Genomic DNA, 19,233 nt, shown 5'->3' with positions numbered 1-19,233 from the left:
TCCTTCTGAGGAGTGGCTGGTGAGTTTGAACCTCCAGCCTTCTGGCTAGCAGTCAAATGCCTTAGGCACTATGCTACCAGAGCTCCCTTGTTTTATGCCAGAACTTCTTAATTAAGAAATATATTTAGAAACTTAAGAGCTTGCTTTTGATCTATTTTATCCGTATATATTTTAATGCTATATTTACTTAAGAGCTACAATGTTACTAGGATCTGTTGCTGGCCTTCTGGTTAAAATTCTGATCCTTGGTTATAGAGCTTAACCTACCATTGACAGTAGCAATAAAAAAGTATCTGACCTCTGACCTATTATTTTTTTCTGAACCCTTATTTGATATTTCAGAAGACTGTGGAAGACTATCTGGACTGCAAAGTTCAAGTCATGTTTCCTGAACTTTCAGGATCATGGTGCATAGGATATTCTTAGTTTAACATTTTGTGAGAAATCAGGTCATGGAATAAATAGAAGCCACTCAGATAAAACTGTTCTGTTGGTACTGGGAAATGCAAGTCTGGGACCAAAGAGAGAACTCAACTAAATGCTGCATGGGTCAACAATACTGGCTATGAGTTGGATCTGACTCGATGGCAGTGAGTTTGGTTTTTGGTATGGACGCTCATGAACTGTTTTCATCTTACCAAATGATAGAACAAATGTACATGCACTTAAGCTGAAGCCAAGATGCCTACAAAGAATTCTCTGGAAGAATGAGTATCTTAATGTAGAAGATAGTTTAATAACTTTCTCTAGAATTTGGAAAGGTTCACATCTGTAGGGGCCATGGATCCTTACCTGGGGGATGGGTTTAATAGCTAATAGCTTCTCAGCAGTACTTTCCAGGGCTAGGAGTCAGTCATTTAGTGTACTTAAGTAGGGTTTTCCCTGACATTTTTGCATTGAATACCAGAATAAATAGGTACTAGTATATCCATATAACTTGCTAGTATGTCATTTAGGCCGCCTGAGGCTTGCAGTAAATTGCTCTGCCACCTTTTTAAGTGAATATACAAATGCTAAGCATCAACGATAAGATCATCTTGTTTTATTTTATTATTACTCCTCCCCTCTGGTGCTGAGAAACAAATTGTTCATGAGGGAAAGGGGGTATAGGCTTAATAACTTGTAATCAGATATGCCACATAGCAAATGTGAACTTCCCATTTCCCTATTTTAGCCATTCTTTTTTTCCCCCAAGAAGATCAATAGGATTTCATAATATGAAAAAGAGCAGTAGGAATCTCTGAATGTAAAATGCATAAAGGAATTAGGTATGAGTGAGAATAAAACAATGGAATAAACTAGGGATTGGTAACTATCTTATTCTTTCTAAAAATCATAGCAAGACAAGTAATAATAATAAGATAGGACTTATGGTCACTGATATAAACACTTTATTAACACTGAATTAACACTTGCAACACCTTCAAGAAGTAGCTACTGTTATTATCTCCATTCTGTGTATGAGGGAATGGAAACATAGAGGTTAAGTGATTTGCCTACGGTAACACACAGAGAGAGTAATAGGTACTATGCTAAACTGCACCTAATGAATTACTGATTTCCTGACTGTATTTTAGTGTGCTCAATACTGTGTTTCCAAGGAAGACTTGATCAGGTTTTCTTTTGAAAAAAGCATGGCATTCAGTCCAGTTTCAAATTAGGAAGAATCTTTGGCTCAATTTCTTTAGTCTCTGAAAGTCCCTTCGAGCCTTTAGTTGGATAATTAGTTGAGAACAATATCAATTATATCTAAGTGGACAAATTTAATTACTACAGAAGAGCAATTGATTTTTTTAATTATCATTGATTGCTTAGTGGTTATCTCGTGTAAAGATTGGTACATTCTGAATCTTTAATTTAATTGGTTTATTAAGTAGTCCAAAGGTTGGAAACAAAGTAAGAGCAGTGAATTTTTCCCCTTCTCCCTTTTCTTCTCAACAAAGGGTAAACACCATGGAAGCCTATGACATTTAACAACAATATCAACAACAAAAAGTAATATTAAATCATGTGTAGGTTTTTGGGTGATTTTCTCATTTTAGCTGTCTCACTGGGTACCAAGTTGCTGATAGTTTAATCCTTTAATTCAAATGTTATAATTCACAATGGGGATAGTTAAGATCATAAGGATTATTGGAAATTCACATGGATTTAGAGAGAGGAGACTGGACTTTACTCTTTGATCTACCCTTAACCTTATTCCTTGCCTCAACAATATCGGCTGTGTCATTTAGTTTTTCTGTGTCATTTTCTCATCTTTAAAATAAGGGTAATTTACAAGTTTGTGACAGTGTTGAAAAAATATTAAATGTAAATTCAAGGGTCAGTAGTATTTAGACACAACCACAATACTTGCATTACATTTTCCTATAAAAATATTGTCTTGTACTAATTGTATTGGTTATCAATTTATTCATAGCAAGGATTATTATTTTTCATAAACCTACAAATCAGCTGGGTGGGTTCTGCTCATCTGTGCCAAGCTCAGTTGTCTTTAGTTGGCCTTACTTATGAGTTTGTGATTAAATGGGAGGTCGGCTGGGATGATTTGGCTGTCTTTACATGTTCTCTCATCCTTCAGCAACCTACCACAGATCTGTTCTTATGGTAAAGAAAGAGAAGCAAGAGAGGATGAGTTCATAAACCTCTTGAGGCTTTGGCTTTGAACAGGCACCCCATTTCCCTACCATATTCTACTAGCCAAGGCAAGTTACAAGTCAGCCTGATTCAAGGGATGAAAATGGAGGGTTAGATAAAGTCCATGGTTTGATGGAGGGAGCTGGAAAGACATATTGTAAGGGGGATGAGGAGAATTGGAGCCATTTTATAATCAATCTACTACACTATTTAAGTCATTTAATTCCAATTTAAACCTCACCATCCCTTTTTAAAATTTATTTTACTATAGCAGTAATTTTTGACATTTTCAGTTTTTTAGGTCTCTGGGTTATATATATATTTATAAGTATGCATATACTTATATACTTATATCCATACCTTATTGCCCATATGGACACTTAAAATAAGACATTTGAATATATTTGCAAATTTTGTGACCAACTCACAATACCTGGACAATCTATTAGATACAGTTTCACTTAATTATTAACCATGTGTTATAACAGCATATATATATAATATATATATACATATACATATATATGTATATGTATATATATATTATATATATATATATACACACACACACACATAGAAATAAAACAACCAGCCCAAACTCAACCCACTGCTATCAAGTCAATTCTGACTTGTAGTGACTCTACAGAATAGAGCAGAACTGCCCCGTAGGGCTTCTAAGGCTATAAATTTTTATAGAAGCAGACTGCCTCAATTTTCTCTTGTGGGTGGTAGGTTCAAATATCAACCTTTTTGTTAGTAGCTAAATGCTTTAACCACCACACCACCATAGTTCCTAAACAACTAGCGGATCTGATTAAAATAATTGTTGGAACTCTGAGGGCCATGCCCATGATGTGGTTTGTACTACTGGATTCTTTGTTGCACTGGAACATTGCACTTCAATACTAATCTGATGAGCAATCAGATTAAACGGAGAATTGAGACAATATTCATAGAAAATCCGGATCTCTAATCCTGCCACTGAGAAAGAAGAAAGGGCTTGTGGTTTTGTTTTATTCTGTTTGAGCTACACTGAGCCTAAGTGATGTCTGCATTGATTAAATTCCCTGAGTGTATATTTAGCTCTCAATTTCAGTTGGATTTAGGCACTGGGTTGAGGTTGTGTCTACATAATGCCAAACATCTGGATATTTTTCCTCAACAGTGCCAAATATACATCTATGTGTGGAGGAATATTCCAACTTCTGCATTTACTTGGCATCCTTATATATACTCTTCAATGAGAGATGTTGCACTATGAGGGTAACTCCAGAAGATTGGAACCAAAAGACTTATTTCTGATTAGATTTAATTTTAAAAACTATAAATATGAACTATCTAAATTACACAATATATACTTGGCAATCTCCTGTAGATGCTAACATCTCTCTATGTTGGCATCATGTTCAGAAACTTTTAAAACATATTGCCATAACATTTTCTAAATGACTGTATTGTAATTTAATGTTATATTTGGCAAACACAACCTTAAATACAGTAGCTAATAGTAAAAGCTCATTTTATTTGCATATCATTGTTAACCATTTTCATGTAGTACTTACCAAATGTGTCAGATTATTAAAATCTATTTAATGACTTAATGGATGAGATACATTGTTCTTAAATTCAATTATACCCTTTGCACCTCTGGAATTAAGGTCATGTCAGCATTTCTATTATGTAAGTGCCTGGATTTAGCAATTTATAACTGAGCTATAAAAATTGGCTTCCAACTCAAATCTTAGTAATAAAGGTCACTGCCTGGGGGAAATTCCACCCTCCAACAGTGGTTAGAGGCACTCATCTGCTAACCAAAATGTTGGATGTTCGAACCCACCAGCCACTCTGCAGGAGAAAGATGAGGCAGTCCACTACTGCTGTAAAGATTTACAGCCTTGGAAACCCTACTCTATTCTATAGGCCCTTGATGAGTTGGACTGACTGGATGGCAGTGGATAAATTTAGCATATATGACTTTTTTGTGCATCTCCAGCTTTCTTAATTTTTTTTTAAAGGAAAAATTCCACTAAAGTTCTCATATGGCAGAAGGAAAATTTTTTCTTTCCCTGATGTGGTTTTGTGGTTAAGACTAGGCTTTTCTTCCTTGCTGAGTAACAGTCATCTCTCCAGACTCTAAACCGAAACCACTGCCCTTGAGTCCATTCTGACTCAGTTACCTCTAGGACAGAGTAGAATTGTTTCATATGGTTTTCAAAGCTTTAAATCTTTACAGAAGCAAACTACCTCATCTTTCCCCCAATAAGCAACTGGTGAGTTTGTACACCAACCATTCGATTAGCAGCTGAGTGCTTTAACCACTGTGCCACCAGGGTTCCCTTCTTTCATATAATCTGGTTTTTAATACATGCTCCACTACTAACTGGTTCTGTAACTTTGAGCTCTAACTTAACCATTTTGTGTCTCACTTTACTCATCTGTCAAATGAACTATTAACAGGGCAGACCTCATAGAATTGTGATGAGGATTTAATGAGATAATATACACTGCAAGTTTGGAACCAAAAAAAACCAAATTCACTATCATCGAGTCAGATCTGGCTCATAATGACTCCTCCTTGGGTTTCTGAGGTGGTAGATTACCCAACCTTCTTTCCAAGAAAGAAGCAGTCAAATGCCTTAGGTACTGTGCCATTTCTCACTAACAATTAGCTTTTATTATTATTAGATATGAGATTTAGTAGAGATTCATTCAACATTAGAGAAGCATCTGAATAGGACAGGCTACTGAGATGAGATTAGGTATTTACAGAGAGGTGTGGAAAAGGCATTAATGAGCTAAAATGGACTGGTTTTGGCCATTTTGAATCAGACAACCATATGATCTACAATGCTGGTATGACAAATTGAAGAGGAATTGTGTGGCATTCATCATCACAAAGAATGTTTCAAGGTCTATTCTGAAGTACAATGCTATAAGTGGTAGGATAATATCCATATACCAAGGAAGACCAGTTAATACTACTATTATTCAAATTTATCCACCAACCGCCAAAGCCAAAGGTGAGGAAATTAAAGATTTTTAGCAACTTCTGCAGTCTGAAATTGACCAAATATGCAATGAAGATGTGTTGATTATTATTGGTGATTGGAATGGGAATGCAAACATTCGAAACAAAGAAAAATCACCATAGTTGGAAAATATAGTCTTGATGATAGAAATGACACTGGATATCGCATGATAGAATTTTGCAAGACCAATGATTTATTCATTGCAATTACCTTTTTTCCCCACAACATAAAGGGCAGCTATACACGTGGACTTCACCAGATGGAATACACAGGAATCAGATCAACTACATCTGTGAAAAGAGGCAATGGAGAAGCTCAATATCTACAGCTGTTTTGGTTACCTAATGCTGCTCCAATAGAAATACCACAAATGGGAGGGCTTCAACAAACAGGAGTTTATTCTCTTTATTCTCTTACTTCTAGCTTCTCTTTGGAGGCTAGAAGTCTGAGTTCAAAGTGCCAGGCTCTAGAGGCTAGGTGAAAGCCCCTCCACCTTAGACTTCAGCTCTGCCTCCTGTTCCCGGCCCGCTGAAGCTGGAGGCTTTTCTTCACTCAGGCAACTGCTAGCTGCTGAGGCTGACAAATCCAAGGTTGACAAGTAAAAAGGCACAGTCCTGATATTACCAAACAACACAGCAGGCCACTAATTCAAGTCCAGAGAAAGTCCTAAGATCAGCAGGGCATGGCAGGCTGCTGAACAATGACGTGGCTACATGCAGGGTTCAAGCAAGTCAAAAAGCTGGTGTTCTGGTTATCAAGTGCCACTCTGACAGAAATATACCACAAATGGGATAGCCTTAACAAGCAGGAGTTTATTCTTACAATTTGGAGACTTTACAACCAAGTTCAAAGTGCCAGGCTCTAGGGGCTGGGTGAAAGCCCCTCAATCTTGGGGTTCAGCTCTGCCTCCTGCTCCCAGCCCACTGGAGCTAGAGGCATTTCTTCACTCAGACAGCTGCTGGCTGCTGAGGCTGAGAAGCCCCAAGGTTGACAAGTAAAAGGTACAGTCCCGATATTACCAATCCACATGGCAGGCCATTAACTTAAGTCCACTGTAAGTCCCAAGGTCGGCAGAGAATAGCAGGCTGCTGAGCAATGACACAGCTACATGCAGGGTCCAAGCGTGCCAAAGGCTAGAGACCATTCTCAAAGCTTCTCCTTATATAAAGGAAGCAGACCACATACCCAAAGGCAGCTACCCAGCTGCTTGTGGTAGATCCCACCATGGAGCTGATTTTCAGTTTCCTCATGGGGATTAACTACCACCAGCTGCCCAGCCACTCAACCAGGCCCAGCCAAGTTGACACACAAACCAAACTACCTGGAGACCTTCCTCAAAGTTGTTTCTTATATATTGGAACCAGCCCATATCCCTAAAGCAGCTACTCAGCTGCTCTAGTAGATTCCACCATGGAGTTAATTACCAACCTCACTGTGGGGAATAACTTCATACAGCTTCCCAGACACTCAACCAGACCCAACCAAGTTGACACACAACCTTTACTGCCACAACAGCTAAAACGGTCCAGGAGATGACTGTGAGACAGATCATCAACTGCTCATATGCAAGCTCAAGATGGAACTAAAAACAATAAAAACAAGTCCACGAGAACAAAAATATGACCTCAATGATATCCCTCTTGAATTTAGAGACCTTCTAAAGAATAGATTGGATGCATTGAACACCAGTGACCAAAAATTAGAGGAATTGTGGAATGACATCAAGAACATCATCCATGAAGAAAGCAAAAGGTCATTAAAAAGACAGAAAAAGAAAAAAGACCAAAATGAATCTAAGAGACTCTGAAACTTGTTCTCGAATGGAGAGTAGCTAAAGCAAATGTAAGAAATGACAAGATAAAAGAGCTGAACAGAAGATTTCAAAGAGCAGCTCGAGAAGACAAAGTCAATTATTATAATGAAACATGCAAAGACCTGGAGTTAGAAAACCAAAAGGGAAGAACATGCTCAGCATTTCTCAAGCTGAAAGAACTAAAGAAAAAATTCAAGCCTTGAGTTACATACAATATTGAAAGATTCTGTGGTCAAAATATTGAAGGTTGCAGGAAACATCAAATGAAGATGGAAGGAATACACAGAGTCACTATACCCAAAATAACTAGTCGATGTTCATCCATTTCAGAAAGTGGCACACAATCAAGAACCAATGGTACTGAAGGAAGAAATCAAAGCTTCATTGAAGAAACTGGTGAAAAACAAGGCCCCAGGAACTGCTGAAATAGCTATTGAGATGTTTCAACAAACGGATGACATGGATGACATTCATACAATTACAATCTGTTGTTTTCATTCTGCCATCATACAAATAGAATCCCAGAGCTGAAAAGTCCTGCAGAACCCATCTACCCCTGAACACTTACAACTGAATATCTGTACTACTCTGCTCATGCGATTTCCTTTTCTTTTCTTAGAGAGGAAAAATTCCACAGTCTTGGATGGCTTTAAATATAAAAGAAGGGAAAATGCCATTGCTAAAAGCTCTCACCAGGCAGAAATATCAATGTTAAAGGAAATAGTTAAACCTGAAATAGTTACCAGTAAAGAATAAGTAAGGAAGTTGCCTTTCAGGCTTCTAGACAACAGTCCATTTTTTATCTGATTGTCAAAAAAGAAGTTAGAGAAATAACACATTCTTTTTCAAAACCAAATTAATGGTTAAAAGAGAATTCACAAAGTAGTTGATTGGGAACCTCAAAGCTGCTATGATTTCTGAATAAATTTGGCATCAAATGACCACAAGCCATCAATGCCAACTATACAATGGAGATATTATATTGTTCAGTGATCCATATTATCAATACCAGGATGAAATTAAGGCAGGGTGATGATACTATATCTTAGAAAGTTATTACTACTTCCAAAAATTTTATTTAACCAAATTAACTGGGGAAACAACCAACATAAATAATAAGAGCTTTTTTTCCCCCTTAACATATCTACTCTAGATGTAGTTCAAATGGAAAGTAAAATGCACTTTTTAAAACATGATCATGTACAATGGAGTTGGAGATGAATGCCTCAAAGTCAAATAGATGTGCAGAACCTTGCCCAGACCCCTGATGGATAGCGTCTATGTGAATGGCATCTGTTACAACTAGGCATCCTGACACTGCCATGCAGTGGTAAATTAATCAAGGAGCTAATGTTTATTGACCAGCAATGAATTGTTACCAATCCATTCAATAACGGGTACAATGAAAGATGATACACACTTTGGTCAAGAATGCAGACTTTACAGAAGGATGATGAACTGGCTAAGGAATTGTTTTGGTTACCTCTGTGCTGTTCTAACAGGAAATACCACAAATTAGATGGCTTAACAAACAGAAGTTTATTCTCTTACAGTTTTGGAGGCTGAAAGTCCAAGTTCAAAGGGCCAGGCTCTAGGGGCTGGGTGAAAGACCCTTGACTCTGGGCTTCAGCTCTGCCTCTTGCTGAAGCTAGAAGCATCTTTTCACTCAAGCAGCTGCTGGCTGCTGAGGCTGACAAACTCAAGGTTGACAAGTGAAAAGGCACAGTCCCAATATTACCAAGCCACGTGGCATGGCCATTGATTCAAGTCCATTGAAAGTCCCAAGATCGGCAGACCATGGCAGGCTGCTGAACATTGTTCAGGTTCCTGAACATTGTTCAGGCTGCTGAACAATGACTCAGCTACATGCAGGGTTCAAGCGTGCCATAAGCTAGAGACCATTCTCAAAGCTGCTGCTTATATCCTGGAAGCAGACCACATACCCAAAGCAGCTACTCAGCTGCTCCAGTAGATTCCACCATGGAGTTAATTGCTAATCTCACCATGGGGAATAACTACATTCAGCTGCCCAGCCACTCAACGAGGCCCAGACAAGTTGACGCACAAACTTAATGACCACAGTAATCTAAAATATGTTTTCAGTGTTACATCAAGAGACTTTGTAATATTATATGCTTCCATATCATAACTGAAGAAAAATACTTAGTCATAAAGCAAGGGATAAAGTAATATATGTGCATAAAACTTCCCATCTCTTTCTTTCCCTCTTTCACCTTTTCATCCTTTTAGTCCCACCTCACATGACAACAAAGTTTTCTCTTACTCATGGAGGCAAAATTAATCACTCTTTGACTACAGAGTATGTGCATATCCTTCTAGTATTGCATGCATCCCATCACATTGTAATAATTTATATTAGTTTCTCTATTGGTTATATAATGGTAGTTCCTTGAGTGTTGGGACAATGTCTTATTTTTGCAATATTAGATGCAATGCAGATCCATGTTAATGTGTATTGAATGCATATCCTTGGTCAATATATGTGAGCCAGGAATGTTCATGATATTTGTGATGTTTGTAATTCCAAAGAGAGAAAAGCTAACAGACAAAATGAATTTCCCAGATCAGATTTCTGTTTACCAACCACACCTATTTATCGGTCCAAATTATTTGGAGATCATCCAAAGATAAAATTCTAAGATCTCTTGAAAAGCTGGGAAATCATCTATTATAACTCAAGGTAATGATAGAAAGAAGAGAAAATAACAATTATCTTTTACCAGCTCCTGTGTTCAAAAGCAATTAGTTAAAAACTTGGGGAACAAGGGGAAAATCTACACATAAAAAAAACCACATTTTTATTCCAATATTTAATTTGGGAATATGTAACTTTTCTCCTTATTTATTAACAGGATAAGGGATAGTGAAGAGGAGTTCTGGTGGCACAGTGCCTAAGGCATCTGACTGCCAACCAGAAGCCTGGTGGTTCAAACCCTCGAGCCACTCCTCTGAAGGAAGATTGAGATACCGCCTCAGAAACCCAAGACTATGAGTCGAATCGACTCAACAGCAGTGAGGTTTTTTGTTTGTTTTGGGATAGTGAACAGGGATGCATGGTGACTCTAAACTATTAAAAGTTTACTCAGTTCCCTGTCTCATCAGTTTGCCTGACCACACTGATAACTGGTCATATATTTATCTCTGTCTTTAAGATGATAACATTTTATTAACTTACCTAAAACTGTTAGGAAAAAAGTTACGTTGCTAAGCTAAATCTTCTTTCATGCAATATCATATATTTGCCTTTGTCTGTTTAGATCTAAAACGAGACCAATTGCTCACCATTCCAGACTTGTACCTGACAAAGTTGACAGTTCTCAAATCTTTTTTCAGCCTTACTCTCTTTAGCTTCAGCCTCTCTAGCTTTTTAGCCTATCCCCATGGGTGCTATGTTCCAGTTATTTAGTAGATTACACTTGTTTGAAATGCCTTTTAGCAAAGAAGTATAACAGGCCACAAGAGGGTCAGCTTAGAACTGAAATTGTGAAATCTTTCTTCATAATTTCCATTTATAGCCTCTAGCCTCACTCTTCCCTGTTTTGTCCACACAAGGACCTCCATGCATATCGTCTTATATATTTCATATGGGGACAGTTTGGGCAAGGAGTTGGGAACCTGGGATGATGCCTTGTTTCCCATCCTTGTCGGCTATATTACTTTGGACAATGATTTGACCCACATAGTTCTCATAAATAAAATGAGGATAATCAACTACTTCATATGGTTGTTGTGTTAATGACAGCATGTATACAAAAGCACATATTAGCTTAAAATAACACATAAATGTTAATGATTACGACTTGATCTACCATAATATCCTGAAAACATGTTAATATAGAACATGTTGTTGTTGTTGTTGTTATGTGCCATCGAGTTGGCCCCGACTCATAGTGACCCCTCCTTGGGTTTCCAAGGCAGTATCACTACAGAAGTAGGATTGCCCAACCTTTCTTCCGAGGAGTGGCTGGTGGGTTTGAACCTCCAGCCTTTTGGTTAGCAGTCAAGTGCCTTAGGCACTATGCTACCAGAGTTCCTAATATAGAATATAGGGAATCTATTATCATTTTTTTCCAAATATGCTCTTTTTTAATTCAAGAGTAGAGATTTTGCTACCTCATTTTTTTGAGGCAATTTAGAATTCTAATGCTGCCCCTAATTTATCCTTAACACAAAATTCACTGTCAACCAGAAATATAATGGTGGTAATCTCAATCCTACCTGTTACCTCCATTGTTTTTGGTCCTGGCAAGGTAAAACGTCAGAAGATATGGTAGGGAAATACTGTGAGGCAGAATTTACATGATAAGATGAACTTGCAGTTTGGTAATGTGTTGTTGTTGTTAGCTGTCCTCTGTTGGCCCCCGGTTCTTGGCAACATTATGCACAATGGAGTGAAACACTGCCTGGTCCAGCACCATTCTATGATTAGTTGCAGATCAGACCAATGTGATCCATATGGTTTTCCTTAGGTGATTTTTGGAAGTGGATCACCAGACCATTCTTCTTAGTCTGTCTTAATCTGGAAAATAGTTTACTATTTCACAAATCACTGAACACAGCAATTCTTCTGGAAATGTGTCTTAATGAAAAAACTAGGGTTGTATACAAAGAAGTATCTGACAATGTTCACAGAATTGTAGGTAGGCACCCTTAATGTCCATCAATTGAAGATCAGTTTAAAAATTAATGATTCATATGTACATTAAATATTAGGTACCAAGTAAAATCTCAGTGTAGAATAATACTTTATAATAGGAGGAGATGGTCCTATACTATAATCTTAAGTTAAAAAAAATAAAAAGTTACAAAAGAATATATATATATTATATCACTTAAGTAATAAAAATAATAAATAATACAGGTAGGTGTATGTGTAAAAGAAAAGCCTAGAACTTATAAGCAAAATATTAATGGCAATCTCTGGGTGGCAGAATTATTAATGATTTTAATTTATCCTTTGCAATATTTTGTATTTTGCAATGTTTTCTATAGCGATATATTACTTTTATAATCAGCAACAAAATATAATTAAATAAAATCTCAAGCACAGGCCACCTGCAAAGCAAGCCCAGCAAGGAACTCTGAAGCATTTCAGCTATGAACACTTATGTAATTGGAAATTGGGAGAACCATAAAAAATGGTCACTGGGGGCTAGTATTTGAATGAAAAACCCAAAGAGCTAGTTCGAATCATGTCGACTTTCACATTACTAATATAATTAAAGCAAGTAAATCAGTGGGGTAACACGCCACTCACCCTTCAGACACACGTCACAGTTGTCTGCATGCTCGCTATCTTCACCTTGCTCAATTTTTACAGTTTTTAATATGAATATCAATTCCCTTTTCATAAGCCTAACCTATAAATGCCACAACCCCTCTGAGGGATTTTCCCAGGCTTCATTTTAGGCTCCACAAGAAAGGATGTAAAAGAGACCTTTCTTTTGTAAAGCAATTCTATAATTCTGTCCAATATCCATCATTTTCAAGGCCAAGTAATCATATTTAATAGATCCTAAATTACATTCTGTCAGGCAAGGATTCCCTTGATGATATTAACCAGAGCAGAGGACTGACAGTGAGAGGCCTGAAAGTAAGACATTGTTCTACAAAGGGCTTACAAGCTTTGCCTTTCAGGGGTCGACCCCAAGTCTGCAGTGCTGTAGGATCCATATGTTCATCACACTCCTCAGCTTTCCGTGAGTTGCCCAAAAACCAACCTCTGATTTCCTGTCTAAAGTCACTTTTTAAATTAAATTACTTGGCACATTTTTAACTCTTTCCTTTGAGGAAATTGCCATCATGAATTTATTGTTACAATACAGGCAGTCCCCAGGTTACGAATGAGATGCTTTCTTCCTTGTGTCTTCAAGTCTTCAGGTAGAATTTGTAGGTGAGTCAGAACAGGTGTGTATGGTTCTTACTTTGCCTTACTTTAGTGCAAGAAAGACTTTTCTTGAAGATTTTTCAGTGGTTTGAAAGCTGTGTGTAAAGCAAGTGAAGGTGATTGTGATGAAGAATATGTTGTGAGTAGGAGTTGGTTCAATCCTTTCAAAATGAGAGCAAATTTACATAACATTAATGGGCAAGTAGCAATGTCTAAGGAGATCTGGTGGCATAGTGTCTAAGGCATTTGACTGCTGACCAGAAGGTTGGCAATTCAATCCCACCAGCCACTCCGCAGAAGGAAGACTGGGCAATCTACTCCCGTAAAGATTTACCACCTCAGAAACCCAAAGTAGGTCATTATGAGTCGAAATCGACTTGATGGCAGTGAGTTTGGTTTGGTTTTTGGAGGAACTGTCTATAAGTTGGTTGTTCGTTACCAAAGGACTTCTGGTATTAGCCTAGCAAGACAGCTAGACATATAAGCATCTATCCACCAGCGGCTGGTGGGTTTGAACCACTAGTGAATTTGCACTGCCAGTGGGTTTGAACTACCAGTGGATTCAAACTGCTGACCTTTGGTTAACATGCACTGCCCTCGAGTCAGATCCGACTCATAGTGACCCCTCCCATTGTTTGTGCAGTTTACACGAATATCACAATGCTTATAAGGTCTGAGATCTTTTCTTGACTGGAAAGACTATAAGGGCGTGATGCCAGAAAGTGAGTGCAAGGACAGATTTTCCTTTGAAAGAGGAGGAAATCTTGGACCAGGTTTTCACTAGGAGGAAATGTTCCCCCTCTCTCCTTTGAGCATCTTTATTGGCATGGATTTTATTTTGTGGATTTCCACACCTCAAAGATTAAGGTATTAAAACATTAACATTTTCTCCAAATTAAACAAAGCTGAAGTGCTGGTTATTAAAATAATTCAAGTACAAATCCTTATTTTAAATGGAATCTTCATTCCAAATCCAGTCGAGTTTTGCTGTGTGCCAGCCCCTGCTGTGCTTTATATACAAGAACTTGTCTCATTCTTACAAAGACTCTATACTCCAGAGATAAGTTTTACCCCAATTTTAGAGATGATGCCTACAACCCAGACATTTCCTTCTCATTTCCAAAATCCTAGGATGGCTTGAACTACAATAGTGTGAGCCACTCTCAAATTCTGACGATGGTTTCACCACATTGAATTAGTTGTTCTTGTTCTGAAAAAATAATCTCAAACCAATTGCTCCAAATTTCAATGTATTTGGATCTTGAATTTCTTACCTAAAGAAAGCTGTGAAAATAGTGAAGGGTGGAGAACGAATAATGGAAGTCAATATTTAACATTTAGGAATAAGATGTTGGATGATGAGCATAAGCTTATGGAAGAACAAAGAGAGAATATCAAACCATTATCCAGATGGAGTCTGTGGTGTTGCAAATAATTAACACTAGCTGCTAACCAAAAGGTTGGAAGTTCAAGTCTACCCAGAGGCATGTCAGAAGAAAGGCTTGGAGACTTACTTCCAAAAAACCCACTACTAAACACTCAGTGGAGCTCAGTTCTACTCTACATGTGGGGTTGCCAGGAATTGACTGGACAATATTTTTGATTTTTTAACCAAGGTATTTGTTTTATGATTTTGAAGGACAAACATACCTTATACGCACACGTGCACACACACACACGTCATGTCTACTTTCTGGTCTTCACTATTTCTGGTAAATTTTCTTCCTTCTCTCCCCTCATTTTTACCTACTACCCAATTCTCTTTTCCTTGCTCTTCTTTACCAATTATTTTGTTTTCGTTCACATCTCTCTTTTCCTATTTCGTTCTTACCATCATTCTTTCTGCCCTTCCCTTTTATCCCCTTTCTATGCCAAAAAAAGAAAATATATAAATCCAGCTTGCACTCCCTTTAAATGTAATAAAGCACATGTGCAAAAACTGAAGGAGGGAATTGGCTGGTTTCATGTTCGCTTCTTCAATCATCATCATTAACTCCTCTCGCTACTCTCTCCTTTACTTCCTCCTTTTCAATCAGTCACTTCCTTTTTTTCAATAAATCACCCATGCTAAGATTGAAAAGCACTTTACTATATTCTGATACACTACAGCAGTTTAATTTTCATATCAGTCTAACCCAAATTGGTTTCTCATTGACAGAGCTCAGCTGCCACTTCCTTGCCTGCTGTGTCTGCCAAATGAAAGTCTCAGTAAAACCTCTATTATCATTTATTTCCACTGTGGAAATATTTAAGCAGGCTGGAGTGTGGTGATTTCTTTAAATTTTTTTTTTATCATAACACAGTGATTAGAATAATAAAAATGTCACACTATTCCTGAGAATGAAATCAGGTTCTAAAGGGAATGATCATTTAAAATCTGACCATTAGGTTGTGATTCTTTTTACTTGAACATTTTTTTTTTTTGTCCTCAGTGGTATTATTCTTAAAATAAGAGTTGACCATTTTAAACATCTTTTAATGGGGTTATTTTTAAATGATTTCTTTGTATGACTAACTCCACCCAGGAAACAACAATACCTGCCTATATTTATGTTGCATTTTATATATTTTAGAACACTTCTAACATTATCAGTTTAATTGTCATTAAAACCCAGACACTTACTAGGCACTGTGACAGGCACTGTGATTCAGATTAAAAAGTTGCAATCTATTCCTTGGGAGGCTGGAGGAGAGAGGCTGTGGAGGCACATGTATGTGAGCTTCACTAATGATATATATAAAGTACTACATGACACTGGGCACCTGATTCTTAAGTGTATATATATAATTCTCTGATTGTTATTTGTTATAAATCTCTGATAGCATTTGTTATGTTGTTGTTAGGTGCCATTGAGTCAGCTCCAACTCATAGCAACCTGATGTACAACAGAACGAAATGATGCCTGGTCCTGTTCCATCCTCATAATCTTTGCTTTGCTTAAGCACCGTGAGGACTGTGCCGATCCATCTTGTTAATGGTCTTCCCCTTTTTTTGCTGACTCTCTACTTTACCAAGCATGATATCCTTCTCCAGACACTGGTCCCTGCTAACAACATGCTCAAAGTACGTGAGATGGAATCTGGCCATTCTTGCTTCTAAGGTGCGTTCTGGCTATGCTTCTTCCAAGACAGATTTGATACACTGAATAAATCACCTTTTTCCACTAAACTGTGAGGGTTCTGTGTTCTCAGCATCAAACACAGTTTACATCAAACACAGTCTACAGCTGTTTAAAATGAGCTGTAGCAGGGCGGCTGAGGTCTTCTGCTGACACTGCTTCCATGAAGAGTGAAAACCTGGACTGTGTGGTCACCCAGTTCATGTTGGAACACACCTGCCAAGGCTCAGACAAAACATGATTAAATCATGGAGGAAGATTAGCACCAACATAGGCCTCTTAGCAGGGCAGTGGTGAGAAGGGCTTTATAACTGCTCTGGCACTCCCTGTGTGAGGGAGAGCCGAGACTTTTGACAGGCACTTCCAATGTCCGATGGCACTCCTTGAGGAACACCATTGAACCTTTGACTCCTACAGCATGTGTTCAGCAGCACATTTCAGATGGCTCTGAAGGCTTTTTTTTTTTTTTTTCTCCCACTCTTAGTTGATAGGGTTTGGTGTTTGTGTCTCTCTTGGATTAGGGTGACCAACTTGTTTGGTTTGCCTTGGACTTTCCTGGTTTCAGCACTGTGTCCTGAGTCCTGGGAATCCTTCACTAATCACCCTGCTTGGAAACTTCTGACACTGGGAAATGTGGGGGAGGCCTGCATTGTAGATGTTACACATTGGAGAGTCAATATCCAAAAGGCCAGATCTCCACTAGGAATTGAGTCCTTTTGGAGTGTGCATGTCATATCACATCCGTCTTCACCAGGTCCCAAGAGATCTGTAAACTGGCAGTACTTACTCCTGTCCCTGAGAACACTTTGGGTGGTGATGAGTGAGCTGAGTGAAATAGTTCATGTTAAAGCTTTTTGCAGATTATAAAGCACTAACCAGTTGCTGTTGCGTTGACTCCCACTCAAAGTGACCCTATGTGCGTCAGAGAGAACTGTAGTCCATAGGATTTTCAATAACTGATTTTTTGGCCATAGATCATGATGCTTTTCTTCCAAGGAATCTCTGGGAGGACTCAAAACACCAATCTTTTAGTTAACAGCTGAGTGTGTTAACCATTTGCACCCACTCACAAAAGTAAGTATTTTGGTTATATCAGGTTTTCTTCATTGACAACTGTTAATCCTCAGCAGGTGTAGAACTCTTGGCTTTGGGAAAGAGAAGAAACTAATAAATATTTTAAATTTAATATTAAATAATATTTTTTAATAATTACTTAAACTCACTGCCATTGACTCAGATCTGACTCATAGCAACCCCTCCTTGTGTTTCTGAGGTGGTACCACTATGGAAGTAAATTGCCCAACCTTTCTTCCGAGGAGTGGTTGGTGGGTTTGAACTGCCAGCCTTCTGGTTAGCATTCAAATGCCGTAGGCACTGTGCCACCAGAGCTCCTAATAATTACTTACTATATTAAAAATAATATAAGTACCTCATGTGTCCAGTGAACATTGTGCTAAGTACACTATATACATTATTGCTTTTAATCCTCTAACAGTCCTATTGTCTTAGTTCTCTAGTGCTGCTATAAAAGAAATACCACAAGTGGATGGCTTTAACAAGCAAATTTATTCTCTCACAGTTTAGGATATTAGAAATCTGAATTCAGAGTGCCAACACTAGGGAAGGCTTTCTTTCTCTGTGTCTCTAGGTCCTGGGAGGATTCCAGTGCAGGGACTCTGGGTCCAAAGGACACACTCTGGTCCCAGATCTTTCCTGGTGATAATAGGTACCGCTTCTCTCTACTCCCTTCTCTCTCCTTTTATCTGTTGTAAGATTAAAGGCATTGCAATCCATACCCCAGGGAAGCTTCCTTTACACTGGATCAGGGATGTGATGGGTCTAAGGGTGCTGCATCCCACCCTTAATCCTCTTATAGCTGCTTGGTTTATCACATTAGATCACACCATGGAGTATCATTACATATCTGCCATATTTCATCTTTACTTGACTGCCAAAGTACTGAGAATCATGGCCCAGCAAAGCTGACACAAATTTTTTTGGGACACAATTCAATCCATGACACCTGTGAAATGGTTATTATTATTCCCAATTGTCCTTAGAGCTTATTTCCTTAACTCAGGAGTCCTGTTCTCTTTTGATGTAAACTCTAGGCTGATGAAGGCACATGAACTAGTATAAATTATCTAGGCTGGCTGTCCAGAATGGGCCTGCTGTTTTACATATCAACATAAATCCTGTATGAAGAGTTTTAGCTGGTAAATTCTTGGAAATAAAGTGAGGGATTTAGATTTTTTTTTTCCACCAGAGCCCAAACCTGTTCTTGGTGGCCCCGCTCAGAGCTCAAGTTCTGTAGGTCTGGTTTAGAGCCATCTGGCACAGCCCAACATTCTAAAAGACAGCAGAAGAGTGGGCTCAACTCCATTATAATATATACATTTGAAAGTTCGTGTGTTTTTTCCTTCGTAACCAAAAAAGTTTCCAGATATTATCAACAAAAATATTACACAGACATAATAAAAATAATTTTCTAAATGTATACTTATATATACATGATCTGGAAAATTTACTGAGGATAGCTTATCACCTTATTACATTATGTTGTTGTTGTTATGTGCCGTCGAGTCGGACCCAACTCATAGCGACCCCTCCTTGGGTTTCCGAGGCGGTACAACTACAGAAGTAGATTGCCCAACCTTCCTTCCAAGGAGTGGCTGGTGGGTTTGAACTGCCAGCCTTCTGGTTAGCAGTCAAGTGCCTTAGACACTA

At 38.1% G+C, this 19,233-nt stretch overlaps 1 protein-coding gene across 1 annotated transcript in view; it reads right to left on the bottom strand.

Moving 5' to 3' along the window:
- Positions 1-19,233, bottom strand: part of ZNF770 (zinc finger protein 770) — a 78,485-nt gene that overhangs the window by 57,290 nt on the left and 1,962 nt on the right. The window contains exon 2 of the mRNA XM_007940475.2: positions 18,782-18,855. Within this exon, the coding sequence (XP_007938666.2) occupies positions 18,782-18,855 (74 nt within the window). The remainder of the gene's footprint in view (positions 1-18,781; positions 18,856-19,233) is intronic.

The sequence above is a fragment of the Orycteropus afer genome, unplaced genomic scaffold (assembly GCF_000298275.1).
Source record: "Orycteropus afer afer isolate SDZICR_OR568_19922 unplaced genomic scaffold, OryAfe1.0 scaffold00068, whole genome shotgun sequence".
NCBI lineage: Eukaryota > Metazoa > Chordata > Mammalia > Tubulidentata > Orycteropodidae > Orycteropus > Orycteropus afer.
Note: the sequence above shows the minus strand (reverse complement) of the source record. Positions and strands in the feature narration are given on the sequence as shown.